The following is a 17,464-nucleotide window of genomic DNA, read 5'->3' as shown; positions in this document are numbered from 1 at the left end:
TAACATTTTCCAGAACTAGGAAAAGTTATTGTTAGAGAAAAGGGGTTTCAATAAAACGGTCATGGTATTGTTTTGAACACAAGCATATTTTTAAGGAGTGCAGGAAACGGGACCAATACTTAGCAAAATCGGAAAACAGAGGCTGGATCGCTGGAAACAGTTCGAGAAATTTAACTTTCCTTCCAAACATTGCTGACAAATGTATCGAAAATGTTCCACGAATTAAGCTTAAATGGACAAGATTCGACGGCAATATACGGGGTAAATTTTAAGACTATGTATGGGGTATGAAGGGATTTGAAAGAAACCCGTGTTATAAGATAAAGTATTCAGTATTATATCAACGTATACTATCAAATATGAGTAAGAGCGTGTAGGGATGCGCTGGTTGAAAGAGTTAGCGAGCAACCATCGACTAGCAAACAGAATGGCCAGCAGGAGGAGGAACGCGGGTGACTTATTTCTCCATTCCTTACTACACCACACTTTACGGGACAATGTCATGTATTCGCTGTGGGAAAGGCGTTGAACGACAAATATTTCGAAACTCATCCGTCCCAGGGCATTAAAACGTGTCTTGCCTGTACTACTGGAAATTGAAATTCGGTTTGTAACATCGAATAGATATTTTTTTTTTTGTCCGTTCACCCCTTCCCCTTCCTCCTCCCGCCACGGGTTAGTTTTTACCTCTAAGCGAGGGATCCCACCTATAACGCCTCAAGGGCAGTGTCCTGGAGCGTGAGACTTTGGGTCGCGGAGATACAACTGGGGAGGAAGATCAGTACCTCGCCCAGGCGGCATCACCTGCTATGCTGAACAGGGGCCTTGTGGGGGATGAAATAATCGCAAGGGATAGGCAAGGAGGAGGGAAGGAAGCAGCCGTAGTCTTAAGTTAGGTACCATCCCGGCATTTGCCTGGAGAAGAAATGGCAAACTACGGAAAACCATTTCGAGGATGGCTAACAAAGGAATCCAATCCCCCCTTTATATTCAGTTGACTTCATGAGGCTGAGTCGACCCCGTTCCACCCCTCGTACCACTTTTCAAATTTCATGGCAGAGCCGGGAATCGAACCCGGGCCTCCGGGTATGGCAGCTAATCACACTTACCACTACACCTCAGAGGTGGAACTTAGATATTTACCTTACCTTAAGTAGAGATTTCTCTCTTGATAAATAAAACAAAGTGTAACCCAACAAAACACAAAAATAACACAAAAACAAACAAACAGAAATTCAGACATTGAGCCCATCATCATAAAACTACAAAACATATAAATAAACTCATTTCCAGTTAAATAATGGAAAAGAAAGAAAGAAAGAAAGAAAGAAAGAAAAAGAGGAGAGGGGTTACATGTGGTCTATTATAGCGTGTGTAATAATTATTATTACTATTAATCCAGCCGAGGATAGCTGTCCAGAGATAAAAAAGAGAAAAAGAAAATACTATTTTAACACACTATAATCTGAGTCAGCTTCGGAGAAGAAACATTTCAAATAGAAGCCATTATCAATAGGGGTTCAAAATCTGAAAATCCCCATATTGTGCAGCTTCCTGTGTCTACTGTATAGCTGTGAAATATGAAATTGACTCACCAACGCAGATTCCACCGAAGAGGAAGACAAACAGCACACATCGTTCTTGAATAAGATAGCCGAGCATGACGCTGCAGACGACCTCACCCAGACGACCAGATGACAATGACATGCCGACAGCCATGGCTCTGAAAATATTCAATGCGCCCCAGCATGAAACACTGTTAAAGCATTTAGTCACTTAATAGTTGAAGGCTACTGTATGTTCGAATCGAGTTTTTACTTTGTTAGTAGATCAACCCGTGATTAGTGTTTATAATGCACCATGTCCTCTCGTATGCGCTGGAACAAGTTTTAATACTTGTACCTTTGATAACATGAAGGTGTGAAAGGTAGAGTCGGTTGGTGTGCGCTTACCATTGGACTTTAAAGATATATCGAGGAGCACCTTCTGATAAGGTGAAAAACGCAACGACGATCTATCTTATTCCACATACACCTTATTCATTCATTCATTCTTTATTTATTTATTTATTTATTTATTTATTTATTTATTTATTCCTGACTTACATTAGTGGCGAAGTTAGGGCTCACGGCCCTCTCTTACACTTAACCACTATAAACAATAAAATTTAAAAGTGTAAACAAGTAAGTAAGACATAAATGTTCTAAAAAGAAATAATACTACGGACAGATGATTCTAAGACTAATTTAGGCCTACATATCAGTACGGCAATTGGTGTGACAATAATAATAATAATAATAATAATAATAAATAATAATAAATCTTGAAAACCTATTCACACAACCTACACACAATGACTGGCACAACTCAGTTTCATGTTCCCAGGAAAAACTTTCGGCAGGCAGATTTTAATTCATGAGAGGAAGTAAGGTGCCGAATGTCCATTGGTAATGTATTCCAGAGTCTCGATGCAGTAACTAAAAAGGAATGATTGTAGGAAAATGTTAGACTTAGTGGAATTTCAAGTAAGGAACCAGAACGGGTAGGCTACTAATTTCATGGAATGAGGAAAGAAACAAAAATTAGAAGAGAGGTAAGTAGGAGTGTTCGTCGAGAGCACTTGGAAAACAAGTGTCATTAGGTGAAAATTCCTTCGTTCATTTATGTTCGTACCTGCTTTCCAGTGACGTTCGATTCCCGGCTCTGCCACTACATTTGGAAAGTGGTACGAAGGCTGGAAATGGATCCACTCAGCCTCGGGAGGTCAACTGAGTAGAGGCGGGTTCGATTCCCACCTGCTTTTCAATGCTAGCTAATTGTGGAACTGTTGGGTATTTGACTAATCCTTGGGCTTGAGGATACTCAGTGAAGAACCACACAGACTGGTAAACATAGCGTGCGAACAACGGAACGGGATATAATAGTGCATCAATAATTAATAGTAAGGAAAAGAATAATTAGAAAATGACAAAAATTAACATTTCCGGGATTTTACAACTTTTGAGATGTCGTTGTGGCTACCTAAAAGCACAGTTGAGTTTAAAATAACTTTCATTGACTAGTGTCATGCTCTAAACCTCCATTTCTCCTATCTGTCCTCCTTCTAGGTCCCTTCTGACCTTGGTGATATTACGTTGCTGATACCTATAGAGTCGTAATAAACCGCCTTCCATGTACCTTTTCTTTCACATTTTTCGACAAGTAGAAATAGCCTCTGGTTCTCCTATACTAATAGTTAGGTCTAATAATCCCAGTATTATTCCCCATTTGATCTTTACTGCTACCAAGGGACTCTCAGCTTAATATACTACTACTACTACTACTAGTCTGAAGTACCAGGTTTTTCCCTTCATCTTTTCATCCTCTCCTCCCGTTGTCAACTGTGGTTCTCTTCCGATCAAGTACATTTTACCCAGATAAACCTGTCCATTCTCTGGTTCTTATTGCCCTTCAGTTATTTACTCGATACGCTTATTCTTCAGAGAATGACAAGTTGAACTCACTCTTTTTCTACTTGAGGTGCATAGAGAGTGGCTCATAATATCGTGAGCTTCTAACCTTAGGAAAGATGGGGAGTATAATTACTGTACAATTACTCAGAAACTGCAATAGGCATACAAATATGAAAATACTAACGGCCAGGCATATGCTTTAAATTAATAAAGACAGAATTAGTAACACGATCAGTGCAATGTCAGAAGTAGCTCGAGAATTTGGAAGAACAAATCCGAGGCTGATGAGTGCCAAAAGAAGGAAAACGCAACTACCGAGAAAACAAGAACTTATCTTGATCTCGGCTCAGAATATCTATCGTACAATGGCGAAGAATTGTTAATAAGGCTTGAGCTCAGAGCAATTATTATATCAATGATGACAATAATAATAATAATAATAATAATAATAATAATAATAATAATAATAATAATAATAATAATAATAATAATCGCTGTTCACTGTCTGCGTTGTTTAAGTGAATAAACTAACATCCCGAAATAGGTGTTAAATATACGACTGGTCATCTAATTTTGATATGGCTGAAAAAATCATTCCTACTAAAGACGTTGTACCAAATCTCTTGTTAAAACGGAACTTCGCTGATATAGTTGATGCAATACTGAATCTCAGATGACAGAACCTTTCTGGTCAGAGTTCTATGCTGCAATATTATCGCATAGCTGTTTTTCCTAGGCGTAACGGCAATATGCTTTTCGGACTGCTGAAATTAGACGGATTACCGGTTAACTTCCTGAAAGCCGCGACTGACGAAATTATAAAAACTTCCCTAAAGGAAATTTAACAGTTACGTACGGACACCCGATCATACTCTACATTCTGATTTATGATTCAAAAGCCTGAGACTCTAAAGCAACCTGGAATTTGCACCTACAACAAGTAACACTTTTCACTGAACCAGCAACAGCTAAGTTTTAAAAGTGCATGATTTGCAATCCGAAACGATGCACTGTTTACAGGCCCTGTCCAGCTCCCTGGCTAAATGTTTAGCCTGCTGGCCTTTGATCGCAGGGGCCCCTGGTTAGATTCCCCGCAGGATCGGGAATGTTAACCATAATTGGTTAATGCCGCTGTCACGGGGGCTGGGTATATGTGTCCTCTTCATCACTACTTCATCTTCATTACGACGCGCATGTCGCCTACGGGTGTCACTTCAAAAAAGACATGTACCTGGCAAGCTTAACTTGTCCTCGGGACACCCCCGGCACTAAAAGCCATATGCCATTTCAACATCACGGATTTTAACAGACTCTTCAATAAAGACATTGGCCTTCCAAATCTAACAAAAATCTGTGAAAAGCTAAGCAGTCGTGAAATGACAGTTTGGTGCTCTTTCCTCAGAAGGGGATTGGTGTAGAGCTCTATAAATAGTACACTCCAGCCAACAACTGGATTAGGCATCACCAAAGGCTTCCTTGTAGCTAATAACGGGAGGCAATCAATATGATATTAAATGTATGTGTAATATGAACTGCTTTGGAGAGAACTGAGGACGGAAACCCCTGTCTCAGATGCGCCGGAGAGAAAGAAACACTGGCTCACGTTCACCGAGAAACTCACGGCACCACAAGATTAGATCGTTGATTGTAAAAGAACTCCGCAGTAAAAACATCCGCGTACATGAAGGAGTCTATGGTTTGTCTATGACAGGCAGAATGAGAAGACCTGATGTAACTACTTTTGAAGATAATTTGCCTGATATGAAAATAGGAAACCAAGGAAAACTCTCATCAGGGCTGCCGATATTAGGGTTCGAACCCACTATCTCCCGAATGCGAGCTCACAGGTGTGCAGCCCTAAGCACACGGCAAACTCGCTCTGTCATACCGTTCTAAAGAAGTACGAGTACCAGCTGAATGAAAAAAAATTAGCGTCCTAATTATTGGAGCTCGTGGCACTATATCCGCCTTGTTCATGGAATTCTGGACAAGAAGTTCAAGTTGCCAACGAACAGCATTAAAAGCATTGTTACCACGACCATGTACTGTATGTGGATCTATACAACATTCCGAAATCTCGCTCATTCGGGCCTCCGCAAATTAAAAAATCTTTCCACCACTATTTTTCTTTAAGACAGAAATGTCCTGTACCTTGATAAGCTATATTTTGTCAATTGTGGCAACCTGTATTTGCGGGAATTCGTTGGTTCGTTCAGTAAATATACACAACCTCAACGCTAAAGATAAAAAAAAATCAACTAGTAGATAAGAACAAAGTAAAGAGAATAAAAGTTTAGCTCACAGCAAAATAATAGTTAAGACATAACTAAAATAAACATTTCTCTGTTAGGAACAATTAAAAACTACCACAATACCTAATAAAAAGGATGACGAGGTTACCGACTGGTGGTCATCACATGAAATGAGGGATATGATGCTCGAAATGTTTAGATTACAGCCCAAATATGGTATGCCCCCGCACTTTGTAAGGATATGTACAGCGTTTAAATGGGCACCGGGGGGTGTTCTCTCTTCAGTACAAAGGAGTGCATCGCTGTACCACAGCCGATCCGAAGACTGCACAATACCACTACTTCCCTCCAGGACACCCGAAGGGAACTCTTCCGTACCTTCGCTGTTCCTTTAACAACTCTCAGCCTATTGGAAGGAGTGGTGGCACTCCCAGTGAGACATCACCAAAAATCTCAACCATGAACTCACCGGTATTTTATTAGTGGGATCCATGTTTTGTAATAAGGGTAGTGTGGCTGTTGCTTTGGCAGCCGTATCAGCTAGCTCGTTTTCCACTATACCGTGTGGCTTGGGAACCATACGAATGATAATGGGACTTACCTTCCATCACCCGGCCAACAAGTTGTGGATACGTTGTATCAGGGTGTTCTGCAGGAAATACGTATCGACAGACTGCAACGGGTCATACTGCTACCAAACTTCTTACGCTGAAATTTTGTAGAGCGACTATCGTGCATAAATTACGGTCCCGTGACTATGAAAATAGAATGAAATTCTGTTATTGGGTTTGTACTAAACAATGTTGACTATATTGTTGATTCATATTTGATTTATTTTAACTTATTAGGAACTGCTTCATTAGCATGGTCACATACCTTCACAGAATACAAGACACTGGACCACACAGAATCCCAGATTTAATTCATGAATTTCCATTTCATGAGCGCACGGCAGCACATACTAACGTCAAAGCGGGGAATATATCGCATGCGCTACGCTAAAAGAAGTTGGTTCTCCTACATTTAAAAAGTATAATTCCTGCTCTCCTGTTAGGTCCTCCAACTCTCTTGGTCTTTGTGAGGGCCATTCAGAGCCCGATGACGGGCGATGAGCGCTGAAATTACCCAATAGAAGGAAAGGTGATGGAACCGGTCACTCAGGTGAACTATATTATTGATACTGAGAAGCTTTTCGAAAAACGTACCTCGACTGCCTCCAGCTCTGTTCTTAATGGATAAGTTGAACTATAGACATCTGCATGGATGAAGATACCAACGCCACTGGAAGACTGGTTAAAATCTGTTTATTTTGAGTATAGACTAAAATTTATCAAGACCATTTTGATCTGATCGGAGATTAGTTTTTTCAATGCAGGCTATACACGGCGCGAACAAATTAATTAGCCGGCGCAGCTCAGTAAGATACCAGCTGTCACAGTTCCATTGTGACAGTCCCATATTGTAGGTTTGTGTTTATCTGCATTATGTTTCAAGCGGCAAGTCACTCTTTAACCTAAAATCTGCTTCCGTAAGCATCCGAGGATGGAGGCGAACCCTTAACGTTCCTCACTTCGTCACCGGATGAGATTTCGTACAGGATCCCAGAAGCCCTTTGAGGCCCATTTCGGCGGCGGGGGATCCTCCTACGAGGGAAACGCACTGGCTTTGCTGCAAATGCTCCAGCTGGCACTGAGATATACCCTCCGGATGGGGTATGATTTTTCTTTCGTAGGAGGGGATAAGAGGAAGGGCCCCTTCTTCCCCACCTTCTGTTCTAGTTTAGTCTGGCAGTGAGAGATATTATCAGGCCTAGTTGACAATGTTGCCTCCGCCGATACTGATTAGGCTTTCCCTGACCCTGCAAGGTAGGAGGACCTGGCCCTGCTTCCGTTCTCTACCGGCTTAGATGCCTTAGTAGTTTGGTTAGATCACACCATCAGGCGTTTACCCTTTGCGACGTTCTTTACTGGAGCAACTACCGAATTGGGTGCAGGGATCTTAGCAGGTGTAGATGGAATAAATCACGTACTTCATTAATCTGGGCTACAATGCTGTAATCGATCTGCTTTGAGGGAGCATGGAATTTAACTTACAGTGCACTTCCTGGTATGAAGGACCAGGAAGGGGAATAATTTCCTGCAGTTTATTCTCATTAAAATAGACAGAACACTTTATCTGAGGATAATGAAGACCAGGGAAGTTATTGCATATGTTTGGAGTTATGCACTGCCCCATGCCATGGGCTTCTTTACCAGAAGTAGCGTAGGGAGACTTGTTGGTCGAACAAGACATTATGTCTCCGACTCTCTGGCGATCGCATCACAGGTAGAATGTAATGTCGCAACGAAAGGTTGTTACCTTGACTTTCTTCGGTAAGCAGACAATTCGAAGGAGACAATGAAAACACAATGAAGGCACGTAATGTGTCTGATGTGTGTTACGCCACGGTCATCCATATCCTCAGTCACCCCATCGTCAGTGTTGAGGATCAGGTCATGGTGAAAGATCACTCTACAGACCAGTTTCAGAGACTTGGTCTCTTCCCATTTAACAATGATTTTATCAAAGTTTTTCGCACTTGAGCATCCGATCATTCTGAGCTGTGTCGCGAGTTTCCAAAATCAAACTATCATAGCACTTCCTTTTTCTAGCCTTTCAAAACTGCCATCGACGTGTGTACTGGAAAGAATCGATTTCACGATCTCGAAGTCACTATCAGTTAGGATAGCTACCAGGAATGTAGCGAAAATTGAGCCCATATTTTCACATTGCTCTTGTTCAAAAAAATTAGTAGCCAGCTTCTAGAGTGAGAAAATAGAAGATAAATTGTCAGTGCGCGACTTCAGGCTGCACTACGGGTGGTGCATGGTATGGCGTTTCGTCGTTGATGAAGCTTTATTCCGCTTGATGAAAATTTATGCTTTGCAAGAATATGTCATCAAACAACAACTCATGAAACAGTTTTTTATGGATTGCCTACCACAGAAACACAGAATGATACTAATTGCAGGCTTGGCCGAGTCCTCACGTACGTGCATCACGAATATTTGAACTCTACAGGACTACTTCTTTACTATATGTTTACAGCTGTATACTGACCTGAGTTGGGTAGGGAAGTAGTCCACAACCACGGCGTTCACGACGCTGTAGCCAATGCTTGATACCACAATGATGATTCCTGGGAGTATTGTAATTAACACTGGGATTGTGGTGAAGTGCATAGCGACGGCACACGCTCCAGAGAGGAGGAGTGTGAACACTGGAAACAGAACACCCGCTTGAACAATTAGAACATAAAGTACTGAAGAATATTTTCAATATAGATAGACTGTATAAAACAATTGCATATTACAACCTGAGACATGACTTCTTCTGATTATTTGGACTTCAATTATGAGTGTTACTTCTGAAAGAATGACAAACGCATACAAATTGCTTCATGAGCTTAACATAAGATTGCATATAAACATTATTATGACCTTCTATGCTAGCATCAAAACACACGTATAAATATATGACAGATATGGCTCCTACAATATTGACCCTGCAAATAAAAAGGTTATTTCTCACCATAGAAATAAATTATAGCACAGTAAATGTAATTTTAATAATTTCGTGTGACTATTTCTAGCCGGGTGCAGCCCGTGTAAGGCAGACCCTCCGATGAGGGTGGGCGGCATCTGCCATGTGTAGGTAACTGCGTGTTACTGTGGTGGAGATAGTGTTGTGTGTGGTGTGTGAGTTACAGGGATGTTAGGGAGAGCACAAACACCCAGCCCCTGAGCCACTGAAATAAACTAATGAAGGTTAAAATCTCCGACCCGGCCGGGAATCGTACCCGGAACCCCCTGAACCGAAGGCCAGTACGCTGACCATTCAGCCAACGAGTCGGACACACTAAATTTAAGTAAGAAAATGTGTTACCCCCGTGAAATATTTCTGAAATCTTCTGGTTTTAAACAATCATCTGATCTACTTGACCAAAAGAGCTGCCTATGAGGGGCAGTAAAAGCGTGCTTGGTTCACTCGTAAAGACGTTGGTCAATTTACCGTCAGGAAGTTGAGGAACTGAGAAACGAACTTTTCACTTCTGGAGTGTATCAAGGTCCCGAAATTGACACAGCCTACACCATAAGTTACTGCCAGCTTAATTCCTGGGGGAAAAACCAGCCATCCCCCTTAATGCTGAAGTTAAGGGTAGTGGATGCCTTTATCTTCTCATCCTCAAGGGCTATCGCGGGCTGTTCGGATATGGCTTGGCTTAGCTCGGATTTTTCTATTTTATCAATATAAAGTTATGTTCATGACCTTTTCAGACACTTTGCCCGATAATAGCAGCACAGTCGGTTAGTTCTTGTTCGGTCCAATCATAGCTGAGGTCAGACACATCGGAGGTTGTTTAATGTAAGGAAAAGTTATACGGAATAGGAAGTGTATGTGCTTTAATTTGGTACAGCTGTGAACGTTCTGTTGTAATCCTGAGGAATAGAAGTCAACGTTTCTCGTTTTGCTTTACGTCGCACGCGTGATGTCTAAACGTATGCGTGATAGCTGCACACGGATGATCAGAGAAATAATCATGGCTCTCGTATCTACATCTAGCACTCAGCGAGTGTTTGTAAACATTGAAGTACATAACTAGTTAGTGTGTTTGTTTTGATTCATTCTATTATGTACTCTGACCTCCGTTCAGGAATTCTTACTCATTGTGTTTCCTTATAAAATTTATTGTACTTTATAATGTACCATCAGAGTCTACCTAGAGTAAGTCAAAAATGGCATTCACGAAAGCCTTGGAAATACCATTTTCTTCTATCCTACATGACCGCGGTATCACATTCCCTTTCAGGCTTACAGACAATGGAGGTTCGTTGGCTTCTTTAAGGTGCTAGAGCTCTTGTGCGACGACACTTGGTCACGCCGGCGTGTCATACAATGTATTATGAACTGAAGAAATGTTAAAGAATATAATTTTATCGAATACATTGAGTGGCGAGTTGAAGAATGTTTAATTATTGCTAAGAACACTTTAATCATATTACTCAATATTGTAATGCGGCACAGATTCCATATAATGAGCACGAACATATCAGTGTGTGCTCCTGATACGCTGTACTTTACAGGGGGTGTTATGAGACCATCATCGAAATCTCAGTTTGTGTGTGTTAGGGTAGTCAGTCCTTAAAATATCACTATTCAACGAGCGAATGCACCAACTATAGTAGTTGACCAGTTGACTCATAAAAACAAGCACATCCATTCTAGGCTTTAACTGCCTTAACATTTTGTCAGGTGCAGAAATTGACTGATGTTCCTCGCGGTCAACGATCCGTAACCTCGACCTCCCAATCAAGGTTATAGTTTTGTCTCCCCTTTTTTTTAAAAAAAATCATACATACATATCTTCATTGTAGACTGCTATACCGTTTAGCGTTCAGTCTGCAAGTCTCTGTGAATGAAGCAAATGCTTCCAGAACCCTCTACTGTAACTAGTTCAGTAGTCTCGTTTACTTCTACATCTGTTATGCTGTAATCATTAACAAAAGAATGTAATATTCTCACCGTACTTCTCTTACCAATTCAATGAATCAATGTTATTTGTTTTACGTCCCACTAACGACTCTTACGGTTTTCGGAGACGCCGAGGTGGCGGAATTTAGTCCCGCAGGAGTTCTTTTACGTGCCAGTAAATCTACCGACACGAGGCTGACGTATTTGAGCACCTTCAAATACCACCGGACTGAGCCAGGATCGAACCTGCCAAGTTGGAGTCAGAAGGCCAGCGCCTTAACCGTCTGAGCCACTCAGCCCGGCACTTCTCTTACCCTCCATGACCAAATGTCCAGCTACATAGCTAAATGGTTAGCGTGATGGCCTTTGGTTAATGGCGCCCCGGGTTCGATTCCCGGCTGGGTTGAGGACCTTAACCTTAATTGGTTATTTCCACTGGCTCGGGGACTGGTCGTGTGTGTCGTCCTTAGAAAATGAAACGATAAACAAGTAAAGAAAACAGGAAAAACGATGGAAAAATTTTAAAAAGTCCAATAGTTTCCTAAGTGATTTGTTTCCCACGAACTACCTCGCATGACACCCATAATAAAGCCAGTTTCTATAAAAACATTTTATCCAGTTATTCTGAACCTTTATCTTCTCATAGCAAGTGCTACCCTGCAAATCTTCGCAGGTGTTTATACTGAGGTCATTCCCGCTATTTCATTTACTTTACCCGAACAAGCTTTCACTCCCTTATAAAATGTCGTCTTGAAAACAGACCAACTTGATGATGATGATGATGATGATGTTGTTTATAGGAGCCTAACATCTAGGCCATCGGTCCCTAATTGTACGAAATGTAGTGACAATTTAGTGGTCCACTGATCAGAATTCAAAACGTTATGATGAAGAACGAATGGATGAATATGAATTTAAAATAATCAGCGGACCAGCTCACAATACTGAAAGTTAACATTTATTCCAAAATGAATCCACTGACTATAATTAAAGGAAGAGACGAGCAATGACTATGAACTTTAAAAAATGAGTGGATTCGACCCGCAATTCGTCTATCTCGAACAATAGTACATACTGACCAATGGCCTGCTTCAAAATCAGAGCCCTAAATCGATTATGCTTGTTGTCTAAAGGGGTCCAATATCCAGATCAACGGCCCCTCATAATGGTACTTATCGCTAGTTAAGTAAGAACCATGGTATTTCTCATGTAGTGTTACTAAGCGTAAGTAACGTAGACTTAGGGTGTTCCACACATTGTGCTACTACTCACAGGTGATTTAATACGCACAGGTAACGCAGACCTATTGTGTTTCTCACATTACGCCACCACTCATAGACAACCCAAATCCATGCTGTTCCTCACATAGCTGCACTAATCACAGGGACTCTTACTATCCCGTGGTTTCCCTAACATAGTGGGTACTAATCACAGGCAACGCAGACCCAACGGTTATAAGCACAGACAACGTAAGCTCATGATGTTCCTCGTGTAGTGGTACCAATCACGGGTACTGTAAAACCCATACTGATTCACCCTCTATTGCTACTAATCACAAAACTATTGTGTACCTAACATAGTCTTACTACTCGCAAGTAATGTCGACCCATGGCTTTCCCCGCGTGATTGTACTAATAACAAATAGTTTCATGGTTCTAATTCAATCATCCCTTCGTCGTCACTTTTAGTCACCACTTACGACAGGCGCGGGATAACGTGGGTGTATTCTGCATCTGCGTCCCCCACCCACAGGGGTCTGTCAACGACTTGTACAACAGCTAGTTTTCTTTACATGACATAATTTTACAAAACAAGGTTCCTCAAGCATTATGAGTCACCTGACTCGCTGTGTAATGTGTGCCGCCCTTGATTAGAGTGACCTGCCGACATAAGGGAAAACCTTGTCTACATTCTGTGTATGTGTCGTACACAAAGGGTACGTGTGACGAGTTCTGGACCTGATCCCAGTTGGATTACTTCAAGATTTGTAGCAGTTGAACGGGCCAACCAGGATGATTGACTGTTGCAGACCAGGTCGAAGGCTGATACTCTCGTCTACAGCGCCGAGATGTTGGACGAGTAGAACGCTACCACAGGTTACTCTTGGAAAGAGAAACCATCACCATATAGATGAGTTGGTGTCATTTTATTTCTTAGCGCGATAAAGCATAACCGGAGTAATATAATGTAGGGCTTCCTTTATTAATATATAAATGCTGAAAATAACGCATGTCTTAATATGGAATTTGATTTTTCTCTTGCCATGTTAACGTAACATTAAGAGAGCTAACTCTCCGGACAAACAATTTCTCTTCTTTTGAAAAGTTTTTCGTGAGGAGTAGTTTATTGTCGATAATATCCTATGAGAAATAAGGATAGAAGCGTATTTCGAGTTCCCCTAAGATGGGTTGAAAATTATAGTGAGTGATGAATGAGGAATACCATGTCCAAAAAGTTGCTAATAATGTTCAATGTGGTTGTAGAGAATATGTGGGGAGCTCACGGGGCATTTAGACAATGCATGCTTAGCTGATACGGACTATTAAGGCATGAACGTCAAGAGAGAAGAGTCCTGACAGAGATACAAACTGTGTTGTTTTAGGTAAATCATGTTAGGGACAATATGTAAGGTCTCCTTAATTGTTGCTTGTTTTACCAGAATCTGTCTGGAGTGTTCTTTTTGTCCGTAACTGGTGTGAAGTGCGGTGGTACCGGATGCTTGAAAGAGTGGTCAGAATTTTTTCGGTGAGCGAAGAGAAATATGAAGGGTCAAGGAAGGAATAATGATAGCCCTATGCCCAAGGAACTAGGATACGCGGCATGATAAGTAATGAGAGTGTCGACCGCCAAAAATAGTCTACGATGAGATGTGAAATGAGGAATCTGAAAGTTGTATTGCCCCTAGATAATCGACTTGAAGAATAAGAGAATAGAGAACAAATAAATAATTCCTTGGTAATTCTGCGGTGATATAAAATAAGTGAATTCATGCGCTAATAAGTGTTTGGCCTCTGTATTTATGAAGGGTGGTGGACCCTTGCAACCACTGAATGGGAGGGGCCGTCCCGCTGACCGAGTCGCGCACAATAGATATTTTCCTTTCGTTCTTTCTCCCCTATGTGGAGAGCGGCGTGCGGTGTGCGGTGTTATTGTAGTTAAAAGCTATGGATTCTTGGATTTTACATCGTCCTTTTCTAAATGGTTCGATTTAAGAACACTTGTGGTAAATGTTAATATGACGATAATTTAGATGCTAGTTAATAATTATATATCCCCCCCCCCCAATGTCTCGTATTAGGCGAGGGAGAGCTAGGGACTTTCCAATATGTATCTCTCAGTCAGAAGGAGCCCGCTTCGAGCCCAGGTCAGAATGAGCTGGCATACGCAAGCTTGCATTAAGCATTCGCCGGGGGCGGAAGAAAGTGATATCCATGTTTTCCTACAGGAATGACCCCATTCATAGATAAAGTGCACATATGGTCGTGTTCAGTATATAGTGTGTATTTATTTGAGTTCGAACAGAACCGATGTTCAGCGTTGTCTGTCTTGGTGTAAGCTACCGATAGTCCAGGGAGTTCAGCTCAGTGTTGTGTTTTTTATTGTTATGTAATTATTTTCCTCATGCTATGTATTTAATACATAGGGACCAGTTAACTACGTACTAAGAATAGAATGTACTATATAGGGGACATCATCTCAAATTACACGGTGGTGACCGACCGAAGCAATTAAATTAACGATGGCAAGTTAGATGATGTTAATCGCCGGACTTCGATTAAACCTCATTGGTAAATGAAGCTTGTGCTGAGTGAGATCAGTGAATGCCCTTCAGGCGAGTCCATTTAATATTCTTCGTTCCACCACTATTGTAATACCGGCAGTGTTCTTTTTTTTTCGTATGTCACAATTCGTGTCCCCATTACATGATTCTTGTCATTTCTATCAGTACTAAGCAGTATGCAGTATATAATTGAACGCAGAAATCCTACTTTCACATCTTAAGGATTTGTCTTTTTTATTTTTTACGAATGAAATTATCCCCCAAGTGTTCAAGTTGCCGAGGCCAGCACAGAGAGTAGGAGGAGGGTGGTTCAAACCCCGTGTTGGCAGTCAAGGCCGCCATTCCAGATAGTATCATCTGTGGTTGTTTGTCAGGTTACACTGATGCATTATTATGCTTGGGTCTCCCATGCAAAGTTACCGTAAGGGTGTATATTGGCGCCAGGCAATGTGCGGTATGGTTCAGTACTCGCAAGTAAAGACCACTCATGGTGTTCCTCGTTTGATGGTACTAATTACAAGTAGTCGTACGGTTCGAATTCAATCATCCCTTGGTCACCCCTTTTAGTCACCACCTGCGATACGGTGGGTGTATACTTCGTCTGCATCTTCCACCCACAAGGTGTACAGACCGACTTAAGGGAACTTCTTTTTCCGAACAGAGTACCGTGGATCGCAAATACACTCTCTTATTATTTAGCAAAATATAGGTACATGGAAAAAGTCAGTACACTTTATATCAGAATACATTTCAGTTTGGACATCTAGAGAATTAATGAATGCTTGATTCGTAAAATAAAAAAATGAAGCTTGTGGTATAACGTACTCACCTAGTATCCATTTCTTACTAATGAACCTCACAATGTGTCCCACAAAAATGTACGCTACTGCAGATGCAACAGCAATGAAAAGCGTATCCATAATAGCTTTTTCGTCGAAGCCACCTGGGCACTGTGGAGAGAGGGCCTTCATATTGTCTAATGAATATCCAGTGACGTTCAAAGCAACTGCACCATTTCTTGTCATGTTCACTGGAGCACTGTCATCTGATGTTCCGTTTACCACAGTGTAGAGCAGACTCGTGAGGTTTACAGCAGTGTTATTCATGTCAATCGTTCTGTTGAGAAACACACGATTCTTGCCAATATTCCCGGCTGCACTAACATTTGAAAGTGTGCTCATAAGACGTTTCACGACAAAAGGCTCCGTACTTGTTACATAGAGGTCCTTTGAGAACTGTTCCAATTCCATAATTGCCCCACAGAAAGTGGCTGTCTTATTGGGGAATGTGTTGTAGAACTCTGCCATTCTATTCAGTAGATCCGGTAGCCAAGTATAGAAACCAGCGTACCTGCTCAAACAAATGAAATTACATTTTTTATGTAACTCAAGCCAAACATCATTGAAATCTATAAAATCATGTTTAGATTAGATTTATTTTGTCTGGTAAGAGTAAGGGCATTAGGCCCTGTCTTCCATCTAACCATAAAATACAAGGTTACATACAGTAAGTCATAATGAAACTCATACCAATACATCATAAATATAATTATTTGAGCATTTACCAACAAATATATATTTTTAATTTCATACTGGTTTTTACTCTTGTAACCAATGCATAATTTTCCAGACGGGTATTAAAAATTAACAAATATATTTCATCAACAAAGGAAAATAAAAAGCTTTTCTGAACCATACACAAAAGGAGATCACAGTGGAACTCTTTACATCCTATTGTAGGTCCTTGAAGCTCAGAATAAGATACAACTACCGTCAAACTCATCATTTTGTTGGGTATCCTTGGGCTCGTCTAACATGTCTCAAACGGGCAAGCATGGGTCGTGCCAATTTCTCACAGTATGATGGAATAATTTTTTCTCATTCTTCGCATAAATCAGCTTTAAGGTCATCTTTGTTATAAATTTTATGTTTCCTAATTGCCATTGTAAGTGATGCTACAAGTTATCTCCAATATATAAATCTGGTGACTGAGGTTGTATTTTCCAGCACTTTTTGACAGCACTTTGAGCCACATTCTCACTATGTGAGCTTTTTGCTTGGGGTTGTCATCCTGATAATACTTGTATTGTTCATGTATTCCAAGTTTTTGAGCACTAGTAAGTAAATTCAGTATGTTCAAATATATATTTCTACCCACTGCCCCCTCAAAGAAATTCAACTTCCCTAGACCATTAGCTGCCATGCACCCCCAGACATTGACACTTCCCTCCACAGTATTTAATACTTGGACGCATATTGGTAGGTTCTAGCTCTTCATGAGGTTTTCTCCAGACAGTAACTTTCCCATCTGATCCATAGAGGTTGAATTTTCTTTAATCTACAAACATTACCGCTTTCAAGAAGTCGTCTTTTCTCATATGCTCTTTAACAAACTGCAGCCTCTTCTTCCTGTTCAATTTGTTGGCCAATGGTATTTTACTATTTACTTTTCCATGCCTATCACTTTTC

The 17,464-nt window shown here is 40.9% G+C and overlaps 1 protein-coding gene across 1 annotated transcript in view; it reads right to left on the bottom strand.

The window, feature by feature from the left end:
• Positions 1 to 17,464, bottom strand: part of LOC136866288 (synaptic vesicle glycoprotein 2A) — a 410,558-nt gene that overhangs the window by 8,870 nt on the left and 384,224 nt on the right. The window contains exons 8-10 of the mRNA XM_067143116.2: positions 15,826 to 16,346; positions 8,804 to 8,963; positions 1,596 to 1,723 (exon numbers count right to left, since the gene is read on the bottom strand). Of these exons, the coding sequence (XP_066999217.2) occupies positions 1,596 to 1,723; positions 8,804 to 8,963; positions 15,826 to 16,346 (809 nt within the window). The remainder of the gene's footprint in view (positions 1 to 1,595; positions 1,724 to 8,803; positions 8,964 to 15,825; positions 16,347 to 17,464) is intronic.

Source organism: Anabrus simplex, chromosome 3 (genome assembly GCF_040414725.1).
Source record: "Anabrus simplex isolate iqAnaSimp1 chromosome 3, ASM4041472v1, whole genome shotgun sequence".
NCBI classification, from domain to species: Eukaryota; Metazoa; Arthropoda; class Insecta; order Orthoptera; family Tettigoniidae; genus Anabrus; species Anabrus simplex.
This window is presented reverse-complemented; position numbering and strand designations above follow the sequence as displayed.